This window comes from Lepisosteus platostomus, chromosome 22, assembly GCF_059453375.1.
Source record: "Lepisosteus platostomus isolate fLepPlt1 chromosome 22, fLepPlt1.hap1, whole genome shotgun sequence".
NCBI classification, from domain to species: Eukaryota; Metazoa; Chordata; class Actinopteri; order Semionotiformes; family Lepisosteidae; genus Lepisosteus; species Lepisosteus platostomus.
Genome location: NC_142632.1, coordinates 15456434 through 15467684, shown reverse-complemented (window position 1 = coordinate 15467684; position 11251 = coordinate 15456434). Strand labels below are relative to the sequence as shown.

The window sequence follows — 11251 nt, the reverse complement described above, 5'->3', positions numbered from 1 at the left end:
TCGGTGTCCCCTTAATTTATTTCCCCGTGAACAGTTCTCTTCACTGTTTGGAGACACAAAATAATAAACCACTAGCCGTCTAAATTGGTAGCCCATGTGCCTTTTAAAAAAAAACATTTATCTTTACTTCGTATGCGTTCAGGAGCCTTCTGGAGTAAAGCGTATTTCGCAGGAATTTCAGCATTTAACGAGTTTATCATCGACTAAGAGATGTAAAGCACAACAACAAAACCCACTAAATTTGTAAAAGGTTTCCTGTTGCCTGGAGAAAGAAAAAGTCTGACATAAACCGAAACGTTGCAAACTTAATTTTAAATGTAACAGTATCATTTATACAAATTAACAGAAAGCACTAAAACATTGTTATTTGCATTTAATACATTTGTTAGTTGGACTTAATAAAACGTATATATTGCGTCTATGTCATTAGTGAATTCATTATGAAAAAGAATGAAAAAGGCAAGATACTTTTTGATCAATTATTTATACTTTGTCACTGGGTTAATTTCTGGTTCAATTTATCTTAGTAGCATGGGAACCCTACAAGGGGATTATGGGTTGCTCATAGGAGCATTTTTCGATAGGACACCGGGATTTCCATTTCCTGGCTATTTTTCTAAATAAACACTGATGACGTCTCACTCTGGGATTTTTATATTATAGGCTGAAAAGTTTTAGTTATTATTGTACAGGAATTTTTTAGAATTAAATAAATGCTTAAATTATGTTATTAACCACTTTAAATGTAGGTCCCTTCTTTGAAATACATGTAAATAAAAACTAAGAAACCTTTGATGTAGCAATCTAACCAGTGAATTCTTAAGGTATCAAAATAAACCTGTTAATGTACTTAAGCCAAGTTAAAATATATTTCCTGAAGCCTATTACGCATAATTTACATGTTTAAACTACATTAATATTGCGGCCCAAATGTGAAAGAGGCATTAAGTTGCGTAAGTTATTTTCCAGACGGCAGAAAATAATTTGCCACTCTAATATTGAATGTCTACAGAGCACCTTACAATAAAAATAGGGGAAAAAAAGTGATTTATACATGTAATAGAACTGTCAAATTTAAGATCATTTAACAATGGAGTTGTCCATTTTCCATTAACACTCATTTCATTGCGGGAACACTCTTGCGCGGGTGACATAATATGTACAACTGAGAAATTTGTGTACTAAACTGGTAAGTATAAATACCAGTCAGGCAGGTCAAACGCTGACTTGCGAATTAATGGCGTGACGTCACGACGTACAGTACGCCTAATGCGGTAGTGACAGGCGCTGTGGGGAGACGGGCTGGGAGCGTCTCTGTGAAGCAGGCAGTTTGGACAAACCCACCCGTTCACCTTCGCTGGCCGGGCCGCTAGAGCACGCAGGAAAGCCCGAGGCCCCTGGCAGACATGGGGAACGCCGAAAGCGGCTGCGGAGGAGCCAGCGGCGACGAGGAGGAGTTGGAAACCGTGACCCCTGGCTTGGTGACGAACAGCCCGGCCTCGGGGGCTCCGGCGGGCGCCGGCACCGGCGGGGGCAGCTCGGCAGCGGGCGGAAGAGGGGTGAGCGTCTCCCCGGGGCTCGTACCCTGCGGGGGGCTCCCGCCGCCCGACGCCCTCCTGGAGCAGGTGAAGCTCCGGGAGGCTGCCGCCCGCATGAGCGACTCGTGGGTCGCCATTTCGGAGTCGGTGCTGGCCCGGAACGAGAGCGCCCTGGTGCGCTGGCTGGAGGAGCGGCTGAGCCGGGCGGAGGAGTCGGTGACCCTGGAGCAGTTCTGCGAGATGCTGGAGAGCCGCGACGCGCCGAGGGACGAGTGTGAGGAGGTGCGTCTTCCCAGGCGTCCCAGTTTCTGCCCCCCACTCCAAAAGCGAGCCAGAGACGAGCAAACTTCATCCTGGTCTCCGATTTGCGTGGAACTTTCCTAAGCAGCTGTCATTCAGTCTAGAGACAGGGCTGGAGGACTGTGTAGTTCTCCCCAGCTGTCTTTAAAAGAATAAAAGCACCTTTTGCACATTTATTTTTTCTCCACTCCGTGCGTCTGTATGAGAGCTTGTTTTATGTGACTGAGGCTTTCCTTTTAGATCCACATGATCTGTGTCGCTCAGGCAGACATCGGAATCAGTATTACCCCATTTGGGAGGCAACCTGAGTTGTTATGTGTGATTGAACTTTGTCACGGTGTGTTTGGGGAAAAACGTGATTATTTTAGAGAAGGGTTTGGAGAGTGGCTTTGGGGACACTGCTGCTAGATCTTACAGTAAAGCTCTTAACCCAGATTTCTCCAGGCAGTCCAGCTCTATAAACTGGTACTTCAAAGTAAGTCAAATGAACAATAATTATAAATCCAGTCGTGTACAGTAGCCATTTCTGTGTGGAGACAGCTGATAAAGATTGTATTTCTTACCGAGTTGAACACATTAATACTGGTGTGTGTTCCGCCAGGGAACATTTCTTCTATATTCTACTATGGGACGGCTTTGGTCTAAGTGATGTAAGAAAAGAAAGTGGGTCTAGACATTTACTTTATATGAAGAGTAGAGGGTGGCGTTATGATGAAGTTCTAGGATCGATACACTCCCGGGCTGTACAGATGTGCTGACTGCCACGATCAGCTGTGTCCTGCCTGCTATTCTTGTTGCCAAGCCTGTCTCGCTGATTGCTTATAGACCTTTCTGCTCCATTCCCGCAGGCGTTTGGGCAGTTTGATGCCGAGGGGGATGGCGTTGTTGACGTTGAGAACATGCTGATGGCTCTGAAGAACTGCAATGGGGCAAACCTCCAGGGGGAGCTCAGTCACGTCATCCGGCAGCTGCAGGCCTGCTCTCTCACTCCAGGTGTGGCATGGGGTGGCGGCAGTGTTGTGCAAACATGAAGGAGCTTTTCTTGGCGTCTGGGCCTCTCCTCATTGGCAGTGTGTCAAGAGATTACAAGCCATACCTGACAGAGTTTTCATGGGCACTTTGTTTTTCTCCCCCCCCACCATCTTTCAGGCTTCGTTGATATTTTTTCCAAGTCGAAGGATCGCCTTGGGCTCCATGCCTCGAAGATCTTGAAGTTCCTGCATCGGAACAGGATCCCCAGCAGTGCCATTCCTTTCCCCATGCTGGAGGGCTACAATAGCATTTGTGCGATGAGGTCCTCTGTCGTCCAGGACTTCTTAGATTTTCTCCTTCAGAAAGAGAAAGGTGAAGGATTCTGGGACACGCACTAACCATCGGTTGTGCAGTAACTCTGATAACAACCAGCTTGAAACCGTCTTCTCGAGCAGACACCTTTCCTTAAGGTGGTAGAGGCAAACATACCCTCAGATATTCCCATACTGTATGTGTTTAAGGTGAAGAGGCGTTCAGATTGCTCCTGCATTTTATTATAGGTTTTCAGGTAGAGCCAATGCCGAAATTGTCTTGGTAGTTTGCGTAAAAGTGGTCATCTTTAAATTATGAACATATTTCACTTCTTGGTGGAATGAGTATTCGGTTTTTGTGCTAGTTATGAATAGTTTAAGTTCAGCCAGCAGTAGAGAATAATATACATTTTTTCTGAGCTACTGAGTAATCCAAGATTGTGTTCCTTATTTCCATGAGGGTCAAAGTACTATTCTTCTGTCTACATATTTTTTATTTGTGCTTTTTTGATTAGATTCAATAATCCCATAAATGTGTAGTACTCTTAATTTGGTTGCCTTTCTTAAGCATAAGCTTAGATGACTAAACTTGTCAACTCATTGTGCTTGCAAGCACTGTCTCTTTTTTGTCATAGGTCTACTTCCAGTTGTTATTCATTTACTTTATTATTCTGAAAAGTTTTTTAAGAGTTTAAGGACAAAATAGAATATCACAGACAGGCTTGATATTTGTTTCTCATTTAAGTTTTATAACATTAGAATCTCTGTGAGCATTATTTTCTGTTAAACGGTAGCATGTTTTTTCAGTAATAGACTTGTTCTCTAGATTTAGATATCCAGTACAGAGCTGAGCTCAGCCAGGATCCAGAGGTCGACAAAGTGAAAATTGTCACCCAGTGCTACAGCTTCATAGAAGCCTCTTCGAATGCTGCTGACATTTACAAGATGACTAATGGGGAGACCATGTCCTTTTGGCAATCTGATGGAAGTGCCCGATCACACTGGATAAGGTAAAACTACTTTCACTAGTTTTTGAATGTCATATGTACTCATTGAGTACATACATCCATACAGATGTGGGATGATTTACATTTTTTTAAGGTTGTGAATACTAAAAATGTAAGGAAGCCTGTAATCCCTTTGGAGTCAGCATATTACCATTAATCTGTTTTATATTCTATTATAAAGAGTATAATATTATTTTAATAATAATTTTATTATTTAATCATCCTGTTAATTTATAACAGTTTTGCAGATTTCAAGTATAATTTAACTCCTGTGTTTTGGTGTTGTTTGGGAGTTAGGAAGTTAGGAGCCAATATAAATCACATGTAGTATGACATAACACTGTAATCAGCCAGTATCCACTGAAAATTTTGTGCCAGTAATTCTTTAACACATGAACGTGATTTTCCTTGTCGTTTGGTTTCCCTGACCTTGTTATTCGCAGGTTGAAAATGAAACCCGATGTCGTATTAAGACGCCTGGCGATTGCAGTGGCTTCCAATGACCACAGCTACATGCCCCAGTTGGTGTCTGTGGCTGTAGGGAAGAACCGGCGGTCCATGCAGGAAATCCGGGATATTCGGATTCCTAGTAACGTCACAGGATACGTTGCACTTTTGGAAAATGCCAATATCACCTACCCTTGTGAGTACAAACATATTGTGTTGCTTCCTGTTCTTAACCTCAGTCTAGCCTTTTGATTCCCTATATTTTAATATACAATGAACAGTACATTAACTTTTCAAATAACATAAACCTCTTTATCACTTCCTCTGTCCTCCTTAAAAATGTCAGGCTTGTCCTTCTTTGCAAAATGATTAGATGTACAAATATGGAGTAGTTAGGCCTGTATGGTCCTCGGATTATATTTACTTAAGAAACATAAATTGCTGAAACGCATATGCAATCAGATGTTGTTGTATTACTTTAACTGCAGTTTTGCTTTCTATCCCAAAAATGCCTCCAGATGTTCAGATCAACATCAAGCGCTGCCTGAGTGATGGCTGTGACACACGGATACATGGCCTGAAGACCATGGGCTATCAGATCACCAAGAACAAGGAGGTGTCTGTGTCTGATGCTTCTGCTATCTGGTATCTGTCTCTTCTGACTTCTTTAGTGACGGCTTCCATGGAGACCAACCCTGTGCTGGCGCAGACAGTCCTGCAGAGCACACAGTAAGCTTCTCCTGTTCTAACTGATAATAGTTGGTCTGCCTTAGAATCTGATCTTTAGAAAATGATTTTTTAAACTAACACGATTTGTTTAACCAGATCAATAGAAATGAACCCAAAAATATAAGGTGGTTTTAACAAAGCGTATGCAGAGAAAAGATTAACATGATACTGCAGCCACACAAAGGCACCGTGTCATAAGCGTTTTTGAATTAATTGTTGCGAAGCTGTCTTGGGCGCTGAAGCATGTATTCCTTTCATTCAGGAAAGCTTTGCAGCACATGCCACCATTGTCCTTAACTCCTGGATCCACTGAGTTCCCCAAATTCTTTTCGCCAAACATTTTGGAGGAGGTGGATGGATTTCTTCTCAGAATAGCGGAGTGAGTAAATGAAGCTATTCCTGTGAGCATGGGTTGGATGTAAGTGCTAGAGGAAGATTTCTGCTTGCACGAGTGATGACCGGTAAATTGAATACAGTAATTTTGTCAGCACAAGATAGAATATCTTGCATAACTCGTATACTTTTTTGTTAACTTACAGCAGCTCTGTCTCAGTCTAGGGTGCCACCCTTTCTATTGTTTATGCATCCAGAAATTCATATTTATAGGGTAAAGGTGCCCCTACTATAAGATCAAAGAGTGAAGATGGATTTAACAGTTACAGATTTGTCCTTTGTTCACTTTACCTGTACATTACTTGAGTATCCACATTCAATCAGGTTTTGGGTTTCTCCTTGCCAGCTGCTGTGTGACCCCTGAAACGGAGATGACACTGCTGGCTTTTGCCCTGGCCCGGGGGAGTCTTGCCAAGGTGATGATGTCCCTGTCCATCATCAGTGACCATCTGGGCACAGAGTACAGGGCCTCCTCTCTCATCTCCTCCATGGCTACAGTCAGACTCCAACTGCTGTATAAGAATGGTAACTTTGTTTTGTTTGACTTGTCTTAAGTGAGGTGCTTTTTATGTGGTTGTATTTTTAGCTATAAATGTATGTCTTTTATTGAGTTGTATTAAACTATTTTTGAGGCAGGAATATTTGCTTTGTGTCACTTTCTAGTATATTCTGTTTATAAATGTATGATTTTCGCTCATAACTTGATGGGGATCTTTAACAATACATAGATGTAATGGCCATTCGCACACTTGACATCTTCTAAAATATAGTTTCTTACTATAGGCAGGTTCTAGCCAGAGCTGCACAGCAGCTGTTTAGCTTTTTTTAGCCTATTTTGCCATGATTTATGCTGTTTTCACTCTGGTTACAGCTTGGGGAAGATGTGATATTTTAAGTTGTCACTAGATCAGCTTAAAAGTGGTAATAATACATGATAACAAACCTTTTCATTCCTTAATTGACTTATTCTAGGTCTAAACAATGACCATTTTTAAAGGAAAATCTCCTTTTTTTTTCACAAAAGCATACACTTTCATTATTCATATGAGTGCTAATCTCTTTTGCCAAATGACATATTCTAAGCGCTTCAGAAAACAGCTGACAGAACTTACTCCATGTTTTCAGTAAAGGGGCATTGTTTAATTTTAAAGGATATTGAAATTAAACCTGTAAGAAAAATCTTGCCATCTTGCTTTTGTAGATTAAGACTTTCATTGCAGACTTTGGTCATGGTAGAGACTATAATGAGTTTGCTGAGAATGGCATGTGAGCTAACGTACTGTTCTCTAAATCTGGGCATTATTGTTAACGTCATGAGCACATTATGATTATCTGTGAATCTAGTAGGAAGTTGGAATTAGCTTGATGAGATTGAGAGTGTGGTGCAAAATGGCTGTCTCTTACAATTTTGCGTATTCCTGTTTTCTCTCAGGGAAGCCTCTCCAGCTGAGGCTACAAGCCTGTGACGTGAAGGGGAAGGAGGAAAAATCGGGGCCTGAGAACATGCTGATGGATCCTCCTGCTGCAGGGGATGGTAGGGCCTTTGTCACAGGGGACGTCCCAGTCAGGTCATTCAGTATTGGTGTTATGAGGGAACATGCCATTTCAGGCATGAGTTCTTATAATTCATGGCAGTTCAGAAATCATTGGAAATATTTCATTAATCCATCACTATATTACTAATAATTGGTCTTCTTTTTCACTTGATAGCCATACTCAGTTTGTGTCAGATTAATAAAAAGAATAACTGTGTCTTTTGCATTACACATAATCCAGTATTTTGTCACTTCTTTGTTTGTAGGTTTCCTCACAGAAAATGGAAAGAAAAGAGCTAGCATCATCTTATCAACAGAGGACCAAACAACCTTCCAGGTCACTCAGATGAAGATTAAAGTGAGTGCACAATTTTGCTGTAACCATGCAGTGGCATGATGGGAACCAAGCCGTCATCTCTTACCTAGGGTGGAGTTGAATTCAGTTTCTTTATCTCAATTTCTTATTTTAATTTTTAACTGAACCTGTTAAACCTTTGTGTAGTCTCCTTTATGCTCTGTCGTGTGAAAAACTGTAAAGAGGTACTGTCACAATAACTAAAATGTTAATTTTCTGGAATTTTGCATTTTTTGTATGGTGATGTCAATGGCTGTAAGCAGTTGTGTCCTTCCTAATTTGTAGGTGCGGAAAGGAGCAATTGGTGCCAAATGTGGTCTGATTTTTGCCTACAACGAGGCTGAAACAACATTTGACGCAGAAAAGCACTTCAAAAGGTTTAAGAAGTATGATGCATGGGACTTCAATGATTACCGTGAATTTGTAAAAAATAGGTAAGAAAAGCCTTTTGAAATGGATCGTTTTATATCTTTTTTTCTTCGTTCTGGGCAATATGTTTGTTTCATTTTGAAAATGAAATCCCAAAGCATAGATTATTTTCCATGGTTATCATCCTCTACTCCCTGAACCCTATGGGGAAAACTAGCTTCACATTGGTGACACCAATCCTCTAATAACCTTGTGCATATTTTGTTTTCCTTGTTTGTGGAGTGCCTTTGTGTCCCACTCCGGTGGCTTAACGCAATCCCTTAACCAATCCCTAGTGCATTGGTTGAAATCGCGGCAACGACAGTGAGGACTATTAATTAGATCTTTTGTGTTTGTCATGAAGTGAGAAAAGCAGAAGTCTTGGAAAAACAAAAGTGTGCGCAGAGCTTCTGACCTGTGAACTGCAGTGTTTAGGTGGAGAGCCAAAACAAAAACTAAAAAGAATTGGTAAAATTATTTTATTGTGCTCCATTTTGTAAAATTGTTTTCCCAGCTTTCTCCCCCTCCTTAATAGGCATTAGCTTTAGAGCAGCATAGTGGCTTAGTGGTTAACATTGCCACCTCCAGGACTGGGGCTCTGTGTTCAGTTTCAGACTTGGGGTTCTGTATGTGTGCGGTTTGTATGTTTCCCCATGTTTGGGTTATTTCTGAGTGCTCCAGTGTCCTCCCACAATCCAAAGATATACTGGTAGGTTAATTGGCTTCATGGAAAATTGGCCCTGGTGCGAGTGTGTGCAGGTTTGTGGCTGTGTGAGGCCTTTGATGGACTGGCATCCTGTCCAGGATGTATCCTGCCTTACACTCATGGCTTCGGCCCTCCCATGACCCTGCACGGATGGATGTATTTTAAAGGAAGTGAAATGCTTGGCTTGGTCTAACAGAAGTGAAATCACCACTTGCTGTTTGTGTAGCACGAGCCAGCGTTCAGAGCTGGGGGAGGATGACCCTGTCGGCTGGTTTGAACTCGAGGATGACTGGAATGACGTGGAGGTCAAGCTGCAGCAGTGCTGCATTACAAAGGTTAGTGCGCTGTCCGCATGGGAGCCAGATACCCTTTACAGGCCGAGTGAAGCAAGATCTGTCAAACTTTGTGAAGTCAGATAAGAGTGCTCACAAATTTAGAAGAAGTGATTAGCGTTGTCTCTTGCTTTATCATGTTTAAAAAATAGCACAGTAAACAAGGAATGTGCCATCTGCTGATTTTAGTTAATTCCATTTCAGGGACAAGTTTATACCTGCAATTTTAATATAGCATTATAAAGTTCTATGTACCATGTGTTTTGCAAAGAATAGTGGGCTAAGGTGTCTTGTCTTTTTTTTGTGTTTGTTTTCTAGTACTTGATGGTGAAATTCCTATGCACAAGACAGGAGACAGCCGAGCGTCTGGGAATCCAGCAGCTAAGTTTTAGCGGATACATGCGGCCTGGAACTGAGCACATAGACACGGAGAACCTGTACTTGCAAGGAGAGAATGCAGAGTCTAGTGTGATTTGCGGAGTTTCACTTATACAGAAAACACTCTACTTCATTCAGCAGCTTACACGTGACATGGTACTTATCCCCTTTCTAAGTAATATGGTAGTATCATTTCCTCCTCCTGGTGGTTTACGTCATGATGGACTCTAGCAGAAGGCAGGCAATGAAAAGCATATTGCTTTGTTTTATTTATTTATTTGTCTTTTCATCAGAAACCAGCTCTGACATGTCTAATCTGAACTAATTCCTTAAAGTAAGCTTTATCAGACTGATGTTTTAAAATCTCTTTCCAACTAGTTTAATCAAAATTGATGTTTTACTTGTGTATATCTAAGCTGATTTGTAATTGCCATTGTTATTCTTTTCTGAAGTTATCGAGTGCAAAGTAGAATATTTTGCCAGTGGTATTCCACATTTATGTGTTAAGGCACGAAACAAACCATAATTCAGGACCACGTACCAATTGCAAAATACAAACATTTAGCGTGATTCTGTCCATTGGGAACCCACCATCATGTATTAATTTATAACGTGCAAGTAATACGTTTTAAAATTGCATTTCCCCTCTCATGCAGAGAATTCTTTAGTTAACAAAGGATAATATTCAGACATTTTGCTGGAACATTTTTGAGGTCTCAGTTTTAAAAGGTTCCTGCTTTGTAATTTTCTTGACTTCAGGTGACTCAAGAAACATCCATGCTGAAACAGAAATGTCTCCTGGACTTCAGTGGTCTGAATCTAGAGCTGTTCTGGGACTTTTACAACAAACTCCTAAAAAAGTAAGTATGTGAGTATGTTGAGAAAGAAAGATTCAAGATAAACTGCTTGGGTAAGAACTCTGAGAAAGTCAGGGGTGCTCATTTTAAAATGCACCTCCATAAATAAATTTCTATAAGTGTTCCCCATTTCATTCTTCTTAATCTTCATGGATGCCGGAGAATAAAAAATTGCAGGCCCTCGGTTTATTCGATTGACTGCAATTTCTCTTTTTATGTTAGCGAGGAGGTAGAGGCTGTGAAGACCCGGATCTTGCTCCTGGAGCTCCTGCAGAGCTGTTTCCCTGTGCTGTCTGCCAGAGTCGCACCTGGAGCACCAGATGGAGCCTCTTGCAGTGCAGAGCCGGAGCAGCCAGGGGCAGTGAAGGAGCTCTACACGCACCTCTGCCAAGGTGAGGTCCCACACCTGAATGCTGCCACCAGGATGACATCACACTGGCTTGTCCAGTGACCCAGTGCACTCCCGCAGTGGGTTTTGTGGAAGTGTATTGAAATGCTTTTAATATGGTAGCTGATCTAGTCCTCTGCTGATGTACCTTTCGTTTGCCGAAACAGAAAAGATAGATACTGAAAAGAAGCTTAGATGACAGTGCTGAGCTTTGTCTCACCCGGGTTTATACCCATTAATCCATGTGATGACCAAACACTGCTGGTATCAAAACTTGAAAATGCTGGGTGCTGTGGTAAATGCTTAAAGAAGGTGTTTTAATCTCCTGAGCAGTGGTGGATAGCCCAGAAGGGGAGAGTGCTGTAGACAAAGCTCTGAGAAAAGAAGCTGTCAAGACTATTCTGAATGGAGCAGCTGTGTTCTTTCCTGACAAGCAGAGCAGGAGAGACAAGCTCTTTGTTATGATGGTAAGTGAACTTCAGAAATACAGAGCCTCATACAATTCTTTAATTGTAACTTGGAACCATGACTAGTGGAAGTCTTTCAGCATTACTGAATTATTTTTAGAAGCAATATCCATATACTAGCCAAGTCT

The 11251-nt window shown here is 41.5% G+C and overlaps 1 protein-coding gene across 1 annotated transcript in view; it reads left to right on the top strand.

Moving 5' to 3' along the window:
• The first annotated feature begins 1237 nt into the window (after nucleotides 1–1237).
• zzef1 (zinc finger, ZZ-type with EF hand domain 1) overlaps nucleotides 1238–11251 on the top strand; it is a 41341-nt gene continuing 31327 nt past the window's right edge. Inside the window, exons 1-16 of the mRNA XM_088616024.1 lie at nucleotides 1238–1820; nucleotides 2687–2831; nucleotides 2988–3182; nucleotides 3948–4131; nucleotides 4572–4771; nucleotides 5094–5304; nucleotides 5567–5683; nucleotides 6044–6222; nucleotides 7130–7231; nucleotides 7499–7590; nucleotides 7873–8021; nucleotides 8928–9036; nucleotides 9352–9567; nucleotides 10171–10271; nucleotides 10491–10660; nucleotides 10990–11123. Of these exons, the coding sequence (XP_088472150.1) occupies nucleotides 1407–1820; nucleotides 2687–2831; nucleotides 2988–3182; nucleotides 3948–4131; nucleotides 4572–4771; nucleotides 5094–5304; nucleotides 5567–5683; nucleotides 6044–6222; nucleotides 7130–7231; nucleotides 7499–7590; nucleotides 7873–8021; nucleotides 8928–9036; nucleotides 9352–9567; nucleotides 10171–10271; nucleotides 10491–10660; nucleotides 10990–11123 (2718 nt within the window). The 5' untranslated portion in view covers nucleotides 1238–1406. The remainder of the gene's footprint in view (nucleotides 1821–2686; nucleotides 2832–2987; nucleotides 3183–3947; nucleotides 4132–4571; nucleotides 4772–5093; nucleotides 5305–5566; nucleotides 5684–6043; nucleotides 6223–7129; nucleotides 7232–7498; nucleotides 7591–7872; nucleotides 8022–8927; nucleotides 9037–9351; nucleotides 9568–10170; nucleotides 10272–10490; nucleotides 10661–10989; nucleotides 11124–11251) is intronic.